Below are 16,691 nucleotides of genomic sequence, written 5' to 3' on the forward strand. Positions count from 1 at the left end.
AAAAATAACCCACACACACAATTAATGCATAGCAAAAAAACTCTAAACACAGTTTATCACTAGGGAAATGGAGAGACCAAGCAGTTCTTAGGTCAGAGACACAGGAGTCACTGATACCAATAGCTCTTTTCAACCAAATAGGTATGCTTACCATTTTCACTGCTTACAGCATTCCTTATTTCATAGTAAAGGAAACATTTGTCATGATCACACAAATAATTTCATATTCTCAAAACAAAGCCAACACTGCAGTGAGGAGAGCTTTTCTACTTTATTACAAAGAGAAGAAGCCTTTATGTGGTCAGAAAATACAAGATTGATCTTTTTCTTCCTATGAAACGCTGCTGTTCAAACAGCCAGAGTGAATTGTCTCAGTTCACTTCTTTAAGTCCCATCATGTTCACTTGGGTATGGATGTCCTTGGCTGCTGAAAATCTGGCCCTTTAGTGCACAGGGCGACAATGGAGTCCCCTGACCAGCAGTTCCAGAATGTCCCATTTTCATATATTGCATCCATGCACACCTCCTAAAAATGAGGTACAGCAGGGCAAACATTTCCAAAATAGGTGTCATATATATAATATATACACATTCGTACATACATACCTTTATTCATGTGATGTCCAAAAATTTAAAAAAAATGTACACATTTATTACAAAATCGTAACAAAGACTGGACAGTGTTTTGCTCATTCTGGAAAGATGAAGCTCAGTAATACACAACTCTGGAAATTGTCCAAAGGTTGCGGCAATCTCTTTTTCTTCTAAATAGTGAGTTCTTGTTTGCCCATTCCCTGTCACAGGGGCTTGTAGATCTTTGCACTGCAATGAGGCACAAACCCCACTGGCCGAGAAGGGGCTAAACAAGGCCTAAAATCGCCTTTCAAAACAGAATGGGAGTAAAATGAAGGAAGCTGACCTTGCCCATCTTTCCAAATGAAATACGAGAAGGATCTTCACATAAAAATGCACAAACATGTGTTTCTTTTATTACCAAAAGTGCTACAATGAACAATGCAAACTTTGCTGTCTAATTTGTTTTTGTTTTTTTTTTTACCTCTCTCACTCTCTCGTTCTTCCTTTTTACATTTTGAAAAAAAAGTGGTAAACTTTGTCAGTGTACTGTACTGGTATGTGATGAACAGACCTAGGTCTGTCTGCTGGCATAAAATGAAAAAAAAAAAGTAAAATAAAACAAAAAAAAAAAAAAAGGAGGAAAAAAAATACAGACCCTGCTCAAACTAAAAAAAAAACAAAATGACAATTCTAGTTGTTGGGCAGCACATAATTAGTAAGGCAGGACCTCAAGTGATGATCCCTTTGCATGAGACAATTGCCAGATCCTCAAGGAATTAAAACCAGGATGCCTGAGCCACATCAGTTCTGCAGTTGAGTATTGTGCTGAGACAGCCATACCCCATGAACAGGGAAGTCTTTAGAAGGCTTGCTGAGCAGGATTGTAATTGAAGGTGGATGGCAGATGAGGCCTTTCTTCTAGCTTGTCATATTCCAAGTGGAACTCCTGAAAGGGGGAGAAAAACAAAAAAGGACAGATTAACCACTTGACCTCCAGAAGATTTTACCCCCTTCATGATCAGGCCATTTTTTTTGCTATTCAGCACTGCACTACTTTAACGGACAATTGCGCGGTCATGCAATACTGTACACAAATTACATTTATATATTTTTTCCCCCACACAAATAGAGCATTCTTTTGATGGTATTTGATCACCACTGGGTTTTTTATTATATAAATGAATAAGACCAAAAATTAAAACAAAAAAAAAAAAAAAAAAAAAAAAACACAAAAAAAACTTTTCTATACTTTTTGCTGTAAAATATATCCAATAAACAAAAAATAAAATTTCTTTATAAAATTTAGGCCAAAATGTATTCTGCTATGTGTCTTTGGTAAAACAAAAAACCCCAATAAGTGTATATTAATTGATTTACATGAAAGTTATAGCGTCTACAAATGACAGTATACATACTGGAATTTTTTTTTTTTTTGTTTTAATACTAATAATGGCGACGGTCAGCAATTTATAGCAGGACTGATACTGAAGCTGCCAATCTGACACTGACAGGGAGTGGGAACTAACACTGACATCACCAGTGACACTAATAAAGTGATCAATGCTAATAATATGCATGGTCACTGTACTAATGACACTGGGTAAGAAGGGATTAACATCTGGGGCAAGGGGTTAAATGTGTGCCTATCAAATGCTCACAAGTTTATTGTGTGCTGACTTTACTAAGGGATGTGACGGTTTTTATTCCCTGCTTTGCAGAGAGACAAAACACATTTCTCTCCTGTCATCCGCTCCACGGTTCGCGATCATATCACTGGCCGGGACCTGCTGATCAGCATTGTGCTGGAGCCAGTGACATCACAGTCAGGTAGGTGGGCGCACACTCTTACAAAAATAATCACATTTATATGTAATTCTGTGCTGCCAGCTCACGCTGTAGCAGTAAAACTACAGTGCGCTGTCGGCAAGCGGGTGAAGTTAAAAATTAAATACTTGAATTAGTGGAAGAGTGTTTTTAGGTTTTGGAGACTAATAGGATATCCAATATCTTGTTCATGGTAGGCCAGATTACTTTATGTATATTGAAGAGCCAGAAGTAGTAACTAAACTATAGGCGATTAAATCTGAACTCCAGGCAGGATAAAGTAGTAAGCATTAATTTAAGTGGGTATGTGTTCATCAAGTGATTTAAAAAAAATAAAAATAAAAATAAAAATTGGTGTAAGTACCTGAATTTGACTTGGTATCAGCCTCTTGTAATCCCCTGTACAGCAGAGCTCAGACTGGAGAGGGAGAAGCAGAACAAGGAGCCAGTCAGTTTTGCTGCAGTGAGCATGTGCTAAGAAGGCACATGCAGATAGGAGGAGAGAACAGAACATGTGGGGGATGAACTCATCAGTCTGTTGCTTCTCCTTAACTGTTAAGTCACAGGCTGGGGAAGGGACACTGTTTAGTTGTATTACTTAACTGCAGTAGATCAGATCTCCAGGCTGGCTGTGCTGTTTGGGTCAATCTAAGAACTAGGTGGATAGACATGCAAATCCTTTGGCAGGTAAAACAGTTCCCATATATGCGCATTTCATCTTTGTATTTAGCAGTTTGCCTGGAGCTCAGCTTTAAATAGCAGTCAGTCATACCCGAGTGCCACAATGTCTTATTCCTTACAATTGTTAGATGCCACCTTCCCCAATCAAGAGCAACACACACACAAAGGCTGTTTTTCCAAAGCAATATTATTGTGCACTAGCATTTAGCTACCCCATGCCTGTTACACATGTGAAAAATTGCTAAGCTATTTATTGGGAGCCAGAACCTACTCGATACCCAGTGCCAAAATACCAGGGCAATTCCTAGTTTCTAATAAATATCATAATGACTTAAAACAGGGAAGTCAAAAGTGGCAGCCAGGCCAAGTAACAACTTGAGAAAGATGTCATCAATTGCAGCCCTTGTATTTGTCAGTTCAGGTTTTCTTTATACTAGCTGCTCAGAATGCCTTAGAGCAGCAGTCTGGTTACTGCAGTCATTTCTTATTGTCAACTATTTTTCAGAGTGAAAGTAAAATGTTTGCCTTATTAAATAATATATTTTCTATTTCTATTCAATTACACAGAATCAGGCTCCTCCATAATTAGGCTTATTTGATTTGTGGGACTAACTGAGGAAGCTGTATCAAGGTAATTTGAATTAGTGTATCTTTGAGTTAAAGCTTTTAGGTATTTGTGGCATAATGATTGTTCAAAACTAACAATTTAAATCGTAAATAAAAGCAATAATCATTTCAATGGGCCAACATCATCCTTCAAAAAAATAAAACCTGCAACAGTGATGGTCTAACAACCTGGGTAAAAAACCCTCAAATTTCGAACGGAAAAATTGATATATAGCTTACTAACATTTCATTAATATGTTTACCGTGGATTTCCACCTTTAACCCTCTGTGTTCTTGTACCAAAAAAGGATCAGGCCAATTTTCAGCGCTGTCGCACTTTGAATGACTATTGCGCGGTTATGCAACACTGCGCCTAAACTAAATTTTGTATCAGTTTGTTCACATAGATAGATAAAATAGCTTATAATCAGAGCTTGACAAAATTTGCCAGCTAAAAAAAAGTTGGGAGCCAAACGTCACTACCCTATATTTTCTATAGGTGACACTTTAGAAGCCCCCTATAGGTTATCAATTTAGCATTAGGGAGGTGGTCTGGTGCTAGAATTACTGCTCTCATTCCGGCGTGCGCAGCGATATGTAACGTGTCTCGCAATTGGCATTTTTATGCGTAGGTGTCCCAACGTGTTTACGTTTGTACCTGCGCATATGTAGGGGAGCCCACCAATTTTTCTTTTTGGGGGGGAGTGGAAGAATTAACGTGATTGGGTGTAAGTTAAATTTTTTACAATTAAAAAAAAAAATTATAATTTTTTTAAAATCAGATAGGGGACAAAAATGTGATGGATTATTTGGCGACAGGTTCCCTTTATTGAGACATGCAGGGTCTAAAAGAGGGGGTGTGAAACCGTATGTGTGAAAGTAATCGGGCAGCAGCGGAGTTACCTGAATGCTTCCACCGGACAAGGTAGCCTTGTTCCTTGACCTAAGCAGGGCTAAATATAGAGAGAAAAAAAAGAAACCTGCCGGGCAGTGCATGTCAGACAATACAAATTGTGTATCCAGGGATGTAACTAGAACGTTAAGGGCCCCGGTGCAAAAAACCATGAGGGGCTCCCCAACCCAACTGGTCCCTTTCCTCTGAGCCCGGCAAAAAAGAAAAAGAATGAAAAAAAGCTAGCTTTCACCCTAGTAGTTTGATCGGGTCCGCCTGTCCATTGTTCAGGCGACCCGATCAGACCCTCCTTCCACCTCTATGAAGTGGCGGGTGTAAACAAACATGTGTTCATTTACACCAGCTTACATCCAATCTGCTAAAAACAGACGGATGGGGGATCCATTCCCCATCATCTGAGATCAGATGGCAGTCGAGTGTAAATGAATAAGTGGTCCATTTACATCCAACTGCCCATAGAGCAGAAAAGGCTGTGTGTCTCCGTTCTGCATAAACTGAGCAGACAAGAACCAGTCATCCACCTGCTCAGCTGGGGATCAGCAGACAGATCCCTCGCTGAGCAAGCAGGGTTCCTGGCAGAGTCCACCCTGTGTGAAAGAGGCCATACAGAGAGAGAAGAAATAAAAGTAAAAAGAAAGGGAGGTGACGCAGCAGGTGACAGTAGTGAAGTGATCCCTGGTTTGGTTTGCAGAGACCATAGTCTGAATTGTGGGTGTATTACAAACAGCTGACACAGGGAGTTGGGAGTGATTGTAGGTGGAGCAGTGAAGTGTACACAATCCGCACGTATTGGAGATTCTTGCTACATTCCCACCCAGATGGAGGAAAGAGCAGCACAGTGCTCATAGATGGGCTATGGGAAGACATTGCTGAGTGCCAGGGACCTCACCTGAAAGCAGGGACACCTCAAGGCTGACACAAACAGGACGGCTGTCAGTTAGCTCACACCTGTTGCAGAGGGATCAGGAATTGGAGTGGACACCTCCCTGCTCAGACAGATCCGTGTGCAGTGGCACCTGGGGAGAGCCAGTGTCACAGTACACTGTACAGTCACTGGCACCTCCAGCCCAGTCGGATACTTGCCAGTGTCGTGCAAAAACAGCACCAAAATCACTCTTCTGGTGAGCAGCATGTGTCCCGTCCTGACCATGCAGCCAGTGTTCAGCTCACTGTGGTCCATGTCTCCTCCTCAGCATGGCTGAGATTGGGAAGTGGAGCACTAGAAGACGAAGCAGATAGGAAGTCAAATCCTTCTCTAAATACTCGGGCCTCTGCATGCACCTGATTGGTTGACAGGATGCTAGGCGGTCCTAGCAACCAATAGTTTTGAAAGGTGGGCTGGGCCCTCCCACAGTGGCGGCCCAGTTGCAAGTGTGACCTTTGTGAACCTGGCAGTTCTGCCACTGTCTGCATCTCTGCAACAGTGAATGGGCTGGCAAAAGGCCAGGCGCCGTGCCGCAATTTCTAGTCACCATGGCGACCTGGTATTTGTCAAGCCCAGCTTATAATATAGCATAAACAATGTATAGCACAAATAATGGTGAACGTGAAAGTCATTGACAATTCCACTGGTCTGAGTGTGTAAAACCTACCATAAAAGAATGAATAAATGTCCACAAAAATTCATGGATAAAAAAAATAAATAATCACACTTGAGTGCAATATTAATCTTCAGTATGTTCACATCAGCATTCTGCCACCAGAAGACACAAGGCCTTTATATGGCATCTGTGTAAGCCAAAAGCTATTCACCAGCCCCTAGGCAACGTCCCTTGTGACAAAATGTCATGACACCTGGCCTAGGCTGAGCCAAGTAATCTTACAGGCTTGTCTTCATATGTTGCGTCTCTGAGTACCTTGCTTTTTTTTTTTTTTAAAAAAAATGGTATTACTGTCTTTTGTTTCTCCTTTATATTTTGAAGTTTGTCTAATTCCAGCTGAGAACATTGCTGTACAGCCATGTTGCATTTTGGCCTGGTCTGGCATATCTTAAGCATTATTAGACCACTTAAATTTAGGGGGACCAACTATCTGGTGTGCAGTTGCTGTGTCTTGTGGTCACACTGAAGATTAGTTTTGCACTCAAGTGTGTGATTTGTTTTTTTTGTCAGTCACAGACTGTTGTGGACATTTATTCATTCCTTTGGGATTAGTTTTACACACAAATCTCACAAGTAGCATTGTCAGTGACTTTCACATTCATTTTTTGTGTTATACACGGTTTATGCACTATTATATGGTATTTGGTTTAAAGGGGACAGCACAACATTTTGTGTTTTTTTTTTGGTACACAGCTAACTAGCCTTAAAAAAAGAAAAGAAAAAGAAAAAATAAAACAAAAAACTGCCCACTCCCCCCTCCTAATAATTCACACTTTAATCACCATTTTCAAAGTATCAAGTGAGCAATCCTAGCTAGATGAACCTTTAAATCCCTTCACACATGACAAAGGCCTGTAAAAGTTTCAATCACTGAGGGAGTCTAAGCACTCCTACGGAGATTCTCTCCAGATGCTTTGAGTATTTATTAGATTTTGCTCTGAGGGTTTTAATTACTGAGATATATTGGCATTCTTGGTTCGTTTAAATGCTTCCCACACTACTTGTGGGGCAGCTGTTACTTCATTATGTTACCAATACAGATCAGTGCAATGTGTTGGTCAATATATAAAACCTACATCTAGCCTAGGTTTAGTCTCCAGTCTCTATTACCATTATTGTACTCCATTTTAAAAACACATGGTTCACAATGGCACGCGATGTCTCCCCTGGGAAATACTTTGCTGCAACAACCCAGGTAAGTACAGTTCTACTACAGAGTTCTAGATCTATTCCTGATCCATATGTGGAGAAGCAAGAGTAACTAGCAGTACTGGACTGTTTCCACCGCCAAGATTTTTAAGTGTTTACATATATGAAATAGAATTTGGGAGATACATAGACACACAGACACACACAGACACACGTGTATAAGGATGCCCTGATTTCAAGGAGTACAATTGGACAAAATTCAGTTTAAAGACTTGCCAATTAAAATTTAAACCCCTCTAGCATTTACTGATTGTATAGTATTGATTACTGGTCACAAGAATTTTTCAGAAATCGTACTCTTACCTGTCAAGCACATTTCTTGTACAAAAAGTATATACAGTGCCTTGAAAAAGTATTCATATCCCTTGAAATTTTCCACATTTTGTCATGTTACAACCAAAAACAAATGTATTTTATTGGGATTTTATATGATAGACCAACACGAAACGGCACATAATTGTGAAGTGGTAAGAAAATGATAAATGGGATTCAACATTTTTTACAAATAAGTATCTGAAAAGTGTGGCGTGCATTTTTATTCAGCCCCCTCAGTCAATACTTTGTAGAACCATCTTGCACTGCAATTACAGCTGCAAGTCTTTGCAAAATAGCTCAAGCTCGGTCATATTGGATGGACAGAGCCTATAAACAGCAATTTTCAAGTCTTGCCACAGATTCTCAATTGGATTTAGGTCTGGACTTTGACTGGGCCATTCTAACACATGAATATGCTTTCATATAAACCATTCCATTGTGGGTGGCTCTGGCTGTATGTTTAGGGTCATTATCCTACCAGAAGGTCAACCTTCGCCCCAGTCTTTTTCAGACTCTTAAGGTTTTCTTCTAAGATTGCCCTGTATTTGGCTCCATCCATCTTCCCATCAACTCTGACTGGTTTCCCTGTCCCTGCTGAAGAAAAGCATCCCCACAACATGATGCTGCCACTACCATGTTTCATGGTGGGGATGGTGTGTTCAGGTTGACGTGCAGTGTTAGTTTTCCGCCTCACATACCATTTTTCTTTTAGGCCACAAAGTTCAATTTTGGTCTCATCTGACCAGAGCACCTTCTTCCAAATGTTTGCTGTGTCCCCCACATGGCTTCTCGCAAACTGCAAACGGGACTTCTTATGGCTTTCTTTCAACAATGGCTTTCTTTTTGCCACTCTTCCATAAAGGTCCAATTTGTGGAGTGCACAATTAATCGTCCTGTGGACAAATTCTCGCACCTGAGTTGTGGATTTCTGCAGCTCCTCCAGAGTTACCATGAGCCTCTTAGCTGCTTCTATGATTAATGCTCTCCTTGCCTGGCCTTTCAGTTTAGGTGGATGGCCATGTCTTGGTAGGTTTGGTTGTGCCATACGCTTTCCATTTTTGGATAATGGATTGAACAGTTCTCCGTGAGATGTTCAAAGCTTGTGACTTTGTTTTTGTTTTTTTTATAACCTAACCCGGCTTTAGACTTCTCCACAACTTTATCCCTGACCCGTCTGGTGTGTTTCTTGGCCATCACGATGCTGTTTGTTCACGAATGTTCTCTAACAAACCTCTCAGGGCTTTACATAACAGCTGTATTTATACTGAGATTAAATTACACAGGTGGACTCTACTAATCAGGTGACTTCTGAAGGCAAATGGTATCACTAGATTTTAGTTAGGGGTATCAGAGTAAAGGGGGCTGAATACAAATGCACACCACACTTTTAAGATATTTGTAAACAATTTTGAAAACCATTTATCATTTTCCTTCCACTGCACAATTGTGTACCACTATGTGTTGGTCTATCATATAAAATCCCAATAAAATAAATTTACAAATTTGTTTGTAACATAAGAAAATGAGGAAAATTTCAAGGGGTATTAGTACTTTTTCAAGGCACTGTAGTGTGTGAACTTGGATACTGAAACATGAATGCCCACTGAAATTTGGAGTTCAGATATAAAAAAAAGTTGTATGGTAACATTGTAGTGCGCAAAATATAATGGGAACAACTGTAAATCTGATGAACCAGATTTACTCAGAGGGTATAACATCATCAACCCTACATGGTATTACGTCTAGGCCAAGTCTGGGTATAGGTTAAAAAAAACAAAAAAACAAAAAAAAAAAAAAAACACACACACCATACACTAACAATGTACTGAAGCGGTTTAATCCCTTAAAGCAGGAGTATTGAATTAAAATTCAGAGGAGGTCCAATTTTCTTCTAGCAGAGATCTGAATCGCACGTTCTATAAAACTTACCAAATGCTACAAACCTGTCATTTACCACTGCAGTGGAATCAAAAGAATTGGGTGGAATTGTCATGATTCAGAGCTTGATCAGATAAGGCTACTTTCACACGGAGGAGTTTTTCAAGTGTTTTTGCGATAGCAAAAAAAAAAAAAAAAACCCCACCTGAAAAGCTCAAGAATACTGCTTCCCTGTGTACAGTATCTCACAGAAGTGAGTACACCCCTCACATTTTTGTAAATATTTTATTATATCTTATAATATTTTATTATATATGTGACATCACTGAAGAAATGACACTTTGCTACAATGTAAAGTAGTGAGTGTACAGCTTGTATAACAGTGTAAATTTGCTGTCCCCTCAAAATAACTCAACACACAGCCATTAATATCTAAACTGCTGGCAACAAAAGTGAGTACACCCCTAAGTGAAAATGTCCAAATTGGGCCAAAATTAGCCATTTTCCCTCCCCGGTATCATGTGACTCGTTAGTGTTACAAGGTCTCAGGTGTGAATGGGGAGCAGGTGTGTTAAATTTGGAGTTATCCCTCTCACTCTAGCATACTGGTCACTTGAAGTTCAACATGGCAACTCATGGCAATGAACTCTCTGTGGATCTGAAAAAAAGAATTGTTGCTCTACAAAAAGATGGCCTAGGCCAGGTGTCGGCAACCCGCGGCTCCAGAGCCGCATGCGGCTCTTTTTCATCTTTGCTGCGGCTCCGGAGCACACTGCCCACCAGGTGACAGGCAATAGGGTTTCAGTGGTCGGCAAGCCGCGGATCGCGAGCCACATGCGGCTCTTCTGTGTGCCGGGCGCCCGCTCCCCTCCCTCCTCTCGGGCGGCCGCCTCAAAAGTCAGGACTCTGCAGCGGCCCGGCGGACCTTTTAATCCGGCCCGCGGAGAGTGGAACATTGGCTGTCAGGATGTAGGCGGGGCAGCCAGGATGCAGGTGGGGCAGCGTGACGAACTCCTCTCACAGTCCGCCCTGAAGACCGGAACGGCGCGGGAACACGGCGAGAGGAACGCGCGGAGCAAAGGTAAGTGAATTGACACAGGGGGGACTTGGCTTACTACTTGGGGGGGAATAGTACTATGGGGGATGAAATACTATATGGGGGATGAATTACTATATGGGGGATGTATTTTCAGTTTTAAAAATGTGGCTCTCAAAATAAAAAGTATGCATTTGGAGTGCTGTCGATCTTCGGCTCCACATATGTATGTGAGCAGGTCTTCTCCAACATGAACTATATTAAAAACAAACATCGATCACGCCTCACAGATGACAGCTTGCAAGCTTGTGTGAAAATGAAGGTGACGTCTTACAGCCCTGATGTGCAGACACTGTGCACTGAGGTTCAGGAGAAAAAATCCCATTAACCAGATAAATTAAATATTTTAATTAGCTATTAATGTGCAAAAATATATTTTACATTGTTAAGTGAAAAAGTTCTTTTTTTCTTCAGATTGACAGCTAACTGCACGATCCTGTATATAGCATTAAGGTAAGAAACAAAATATGCAGTGTCGGATTTGTTTTAAATGTTGCAATGGTTTTGCGGCTCCCAGTCTTTTTTTTCCCTTCGGAAACGGGTCCAAGTGGCTCTTTATGTCTTAAAGGTTGCAGACCCCTGGCCTAGGCTATAAGAAGATTGTCAAGACCCTGAAACTGAGCTGCAGCACGGTGGCCAAGACCATACAGCGGTTTAACAACACAGGTTCTACTCAGAACAGGCCTTGCCATGGTCGACCAAAGAAGCTGAGTGCACGCGTTCAGTGCCATGTCCAGAGATTGCCTTTGGGAAATAGATATATGAGTTCTGCCAGCATTGCTGCAGAGGTTTAAAAGGTGGGGGGGGGGGGGGGTCAGCCTGTGCTCAGACCATACGCTGCACACAAATTGCTCTGCATGGCTGTCATCCCAGAAGGAAGCCTCTAAAGATGATGCATAAGAAAGCCCACAAAAAGTTTGCTGAAGACAAGCAGACTAAGGACATGGATTACTGGAACCATGTCCTGTGGTCTGATGAGACCAAGATAAACTTATTTGGTTCAGATGATGTCAAGCGTGTGTTGGGGCAACCAGGTGAGGAGTACAAAGACAAATGTGTCTTGCCTACAGTCAAGCATAGTGGTTGGAGTGTCATGGTATGGGACTGCATGAGTGCTGCCGGCACTGGGGAGCTACAGTTCATTGAGGGAACCATGAATGTCAACATGTACTGTGACATACTGAAGCAGAGCATGATACTCTCCCTTCGGAGACTGGGCCGCAGGGCAGTATTCCAACATGATAACGACCCCAAGTACACCTCCAAGATGACCACTGCCTTACTAAAGAAGCTAAGGGTAAAGGTGATGGACTGGCCAAGCATGTCTCCAGACCTAAACTCTATTGAGCATCTGTGGGGCATCCTCAAACGGAAGGTGGAGGAGCGTAAGGTCTCCAACATCCTCCAGCTCCGTGATGTTGCTATGGAGGCGTGAAAGAGGACTCCAGTGGCAACCTGTGAAGCTCTGGTGAACTCCATGCCCAAGAGGGTTAAGGCAGTACTGGAAAATAATGGTGGCCACACAAAATATTGACACTTCAGGCCCAATTTGGACATTTTCACTTAGGGGTGTACTCACTTTTGTTGCCAGCGGTTTAGACATTAATGGCCGTGTTGTGTTATTCTGAGGGGACAGCAAATTTACACTGTTATACAAGCTGTACAATCCACTACTTTACAATGTAGTAAAGTGTAATTTCTTCAGTGTTGTCACATGAAAAGACAGAATAAAATATTTACAAAAAATGTGAGATACTGTATGTGAATATATATCTATGTTTTTCTTCACACTGAGGTGCTGAGCTTGCGGCGCGGTGTTAAAACTGCTTGCAGCAACTTTGGGGCATGTTTGGAGGGTTAAAAAAAAAAAAAAAAAAAAAAAAAAAAAAGCATTTCTTGTGCAGTTTTAAGTCACGTCCTTTAAAAAAAACACGGTAAAAACATTATGCGTTTTTGCAGCGGATCAGTGTGAACGTAGCCTAAAGCATACTTTATTTAAGGCCTTTGACTTGTAAAGGATTTCCAGAGAAATCAGGAAAGCGCACAATTGTAATTTTTGTATTTCAGCTGCAGCATGTTCTGGGCTTTTTGTAGGATAAGGTCATGAATTTTATACTTGATACATGATCGGGTACCAAACCAAAAAAGGACTTGGTGGTTTTCTGGGGATTTTTCTGCACGATATGCCTTCACAAACACATGTGGAAGACTGCTGGTCAATAACGCAAGTTCTCCACAAAAAATTAGTGGTTCAGGCCCCTCTGAACCCCCAGAACACATGACAGATATTGTTTTGATGAAGCCTGTTATGCCCATCATTGGCTCGATCTCAGAACAATTTCACTGCTGGAATGGCAGTGTCAGGAGTGGAAATGTAGTCCACCATGGATATCCTGCCTCAAGTCTCGATCAGTCCCCCTAAATTCTATCAATATCCTGGCGACTGAGGGTTCAATTGAGCACCAAGGAGTCTATTTTGGTCATGATGCTAGATTTACAGGTTGCAATAGCTTTAAGACTAATCCATGTTTTGGGTTACACAACTGAAACATCCACAGACACTGGTGAAATAGATATTGGGTTTCAAGAGGATTCTGTTGTAATCAGTCTGCATGGCATGAAAGGGTAAGTGGAGCGCTACAGGCAAGGTGGTGTCTGAGCAAGTGGACAGACTACAGGACCCGCTTTTTGGTCTCAGCAAGCAATTCCTGCTTTTTTCTGCATGCCATATTTTGTGGCCTGACAGATCTACAGTATATGATTTTTAGATCAACCCTCACTAATTATCCAGGTGACCACTGTCACCAGGATAGAGAGTGAGGGGTAATTTTCCTAAGGTTAAAGTTATTCCATTAGTAAACTTGAAATGTGGAAATTCCACTCACTTCGAAACATTTTTCTTTACTTTCTGTCTCAGACATGATGTGAAGTAAAAATTTGAGATGATTTACAGACAGTAATAAAAGCTTAACGTTAATCTTTATTATTTAATGTAGGTCTTTTACATATGAAAGACGACACCATGTTTTCTGCATGGATTGTATTGCACGGTTAAAGCAGAACTAAATTTTGTAATACTTACCTCTGCTTCAATGGTGACGCCAGCAAAGTCCCTCACTGGCATCTTTTCTTCTGGGTGCTAGTCCTTGCCATCTTGACTGGTTGGCGCAGGATAATGTCACTCCTGCAAATAAGTTCAGTCATCCTAGCACAGAGGTATTGTGTCGGGATGTAAACTGAGCTGCATATGTACAGTTCAGTGTACAATCTATAGAAGACTGAGAGAAGGCAGGTAGGATTTTAATGCCTGCAATTAAGAGTCTGCCTGCACATGGTATATTTTAGACTTTAGTTCCGCTTTAAGAATAGAAAGGTTATGTGATTTACCCTTTTAGCAGAACAAGGAAACTGGAAACAGTTAATTCAGGCTTATTATTTTCACCTAAACTCAAAAATTATATCCAAAATCTGTCAGATGGTAATAACATCCTATGGCCCAACTTTTTTTTTTTTTTTTTTTTTTTTTTTTAATATATAAATGAGCTCCCTTGGTTCTTTAATATACTAAATATAATAGCCAATGTTGTAAAGACCCATTTTTATCTGTATATTTGCCAGCAGCATACCACAGGTTTTGAAACAGAAAAGCATGGGGAAGGAATTGAGTGTAGGCTGTTCAGTTTGTGCATTGCAGCACAGTGGAGGGAAAAAAAGTATGTTCCTGCACCATATAATCTGCATTAGCACTCATTAAGGAAGGTTGCACATGGTTAGCACATAACCTTGCACTACTGTGCTTTAACTGCATGTTATATTCTTTTTAATGTCAATATAGAATTTCCCAGAAGAATATACCATATTACCATGCTTTCTATGGGAGAATTATGTGTCCGCACACAAACGTGATTAAAAAAAAAAAAATTTAAAAAAAATGTGCTATATACCTTGGACTGCAGCCCAAATCCATTTGTTAATTAGCCGTTTGTACTTTTACAGGCTCCTAAATATGCTATTTGAGTAATAGGAAATGTGCAATTTCCTTGTAGCATAAGTTTTGATGCACAGAGTTTTGTGCCTATAAAATAGAAATTAAAAAAAAAAAAAAAAAAAAAAAAAAAAAAAGAAGAAGAAGAATGGTCATCCCCATCTGCATTGCTGAACTGAAATAGACCAGTTCCACCATTTCAATGCATGGAGAAATAGAAAAATGCAAATCCACGGTCATGCACATAATGACAGGAGGTCAAAGGTCTACTTACTCTTTTGGTTAAAAAAAAAAAAAAGAATCTACATAATACTTCATGAACAGTAGTTTGTTAATCGGATCCAATCAATTTAACCCTTTACTGATCCAGTGGATTTACTACTTTACAAGTCACTGATAAGCAGCAAGCACACAGATCAAGAGTTTACATGCTATATGATTATGCAGGGTCTTCAACTCAGAATGTACTGAATTAATTGGATTAGCAAACAATCTGCAGTGAAATGTAGTCATTGTTTGTTAATGCTTCTATTGCAAAGAAAAGAAAGGTCGTTGGCCATAAAATAGCCTTAGGTAGCTTTTTTCCCCCTCAACAGTCATAAAGCAAAAGTTGCCAAAATGCATTGTCTGCAATGCACACTGTTACTAAAGGGGCAACATATGAATCTGAATATGGCCTTGCCATCAACACAAAAAAAAAGTTTTTAGGTAAACTTTACAGTACACACAAGGATCCTTTGCCACAGCTAGACAGACCCAGCCACAGATCTTACTACAATGCAATAGACAGAAACTTTACATAATAAAGTGTCCTCAGCTGTATTTTTCCAACACCTGTGGGTGTTTATCAATAGAAGTACAGCAAACATTATGCATCACATAAATGCCTTGACATCTTTCCCACCTATGAGTAAGCACTAAAAGTGTGAAACATTTCAAGGCATTTGTGTTTGTAAATATATTGACAATTCACGTGAGAAAAAGATAAATGTACTTCACCTTTGCAACTTTCCTCCAGTTAAGACAGTCAAAGAAGTAATATGTTCCCCTCTCGTATGTGTTTGTTTTCATTGTTGGTTCCATTCCGGGTGCCCTCGTTATCCATACCCGCTCTTCTTTGTGGTATCTCCAGTCTCTGTTAAAACTAAAAATCAGAAACAATTTCAGTGTTTTGCATCTTACTTTGTACCAATACCACCAGCATATAAAAAAAACTTAATTTTTTACAGGTGGACACTGAAAGCTTGGGCAGTCCAATAAGCAAAAAGATTTACTGCACAATCATATTGTCTGCACAACAAAAAAAAACCCCCACACACACAATCCTTGATTGATAGAAAAGCTGATAAGGGTCTGCATTATACACACTTGCAAAATGCAAAGGCTGTGCCATCTAAGAGCTTGTTCACACTTGACATGTGGTAACCTGCCATGTGATATTACTGGGTAAGGGAAAAAAAAGCCACATAATAGATTTAATCCCCTGAGCTAACCCACTGATGTGCTTTGATAAGAGCTTTTTTGAGTGCTTATTCATTGTGAGGGCTAATAGAAGAAAGGAGTGACACGTATCAATTAAATTGTTACCGCATACCATCAAAAAAAAAAAAAAAAAGCACTTCGACCCCCAACAATCTAAAAATTAATTTTTTGCACCATTTGCTTTTTTGTATGCACTCTTCACCCTGCTTCCATTCTCATATAGGCGAGATTCTTGTGTACTTTGCTACTGAAAGCTCTTATCCAGTGGAGTGAATTTCTTCTTTAAGTATGTGTCAAAGGATTATCTATGTTCTTGGAGAGGATTTAAATAAATACACAGGGTAACTAATCTGGCATGCGGTTTTTTTTCCTTTACCCTGTATTTGACACGTATGGCCAGGGCAAGCTTAGATGGGAGCAAACCAGCAAACAAAAATGCTCCTGCGCTTGGGGATGGACTCGATGCAGGCTACAACCACATTAAGAATGTCCTGGAACATGCATACTTTGCTGCCCTCAAATGGA

General features: G+C 40.4%; 1 protein-coding gene across 4 annotated transcripts in view; it reads right to left on the minus strand.

Moving 5' to 3' along the window:
- Positions 1-252: 252 nt before the first annotated feature.
- CNOT2 (CCR4-NOT transcription complex subunit 2) overlaps positions 253-16,691 on the minus strand; it is a 107,967-nt gene continuing 91,528 nt past the window's right edge. For 2 of the 4 annotated variants that reach the window (XM_089674109.1, XM_089674111.1), the window contains exons 14-16: positions 15,684-15,828; positions 2,765-2,818; positions 253-1,522 (exon numbers count right to left, since the gene is read on the minus strand). In XM_089674109.1, the coding sequence (XP_089530235.1) occupies positions 1,436-1,522; positions 2,765-2,818; positions 15,684-15,828 (286 nt within the window). In that variant the 3' untranslated portion in view covers positions 253-1,435. The remainder of the gene's footprint in view (positions 1,523-2,764; positions 2,819-15,683; positions 15,829-16,691) is intronic. The other 2 variants (XM_089674110.1, XM_089674112.1) reach the window with 1 other exon arrangement.

This window comes from Staurois parvus, unplaced genomic scaffold (genome assembly GCF_062004578.1).
Source record: "Staurois parvus isolate SC_StPar_1 unplaced genomic scaffold, SC_StPar_1.0 ptg000147l, whole genome shotgun sequence".
Taxonomy (NCBI): Eukaryota; Metazoa; Chordata; class Amphibia; order Anura; family Ranidae; genus Staurois; species Staurois parvus.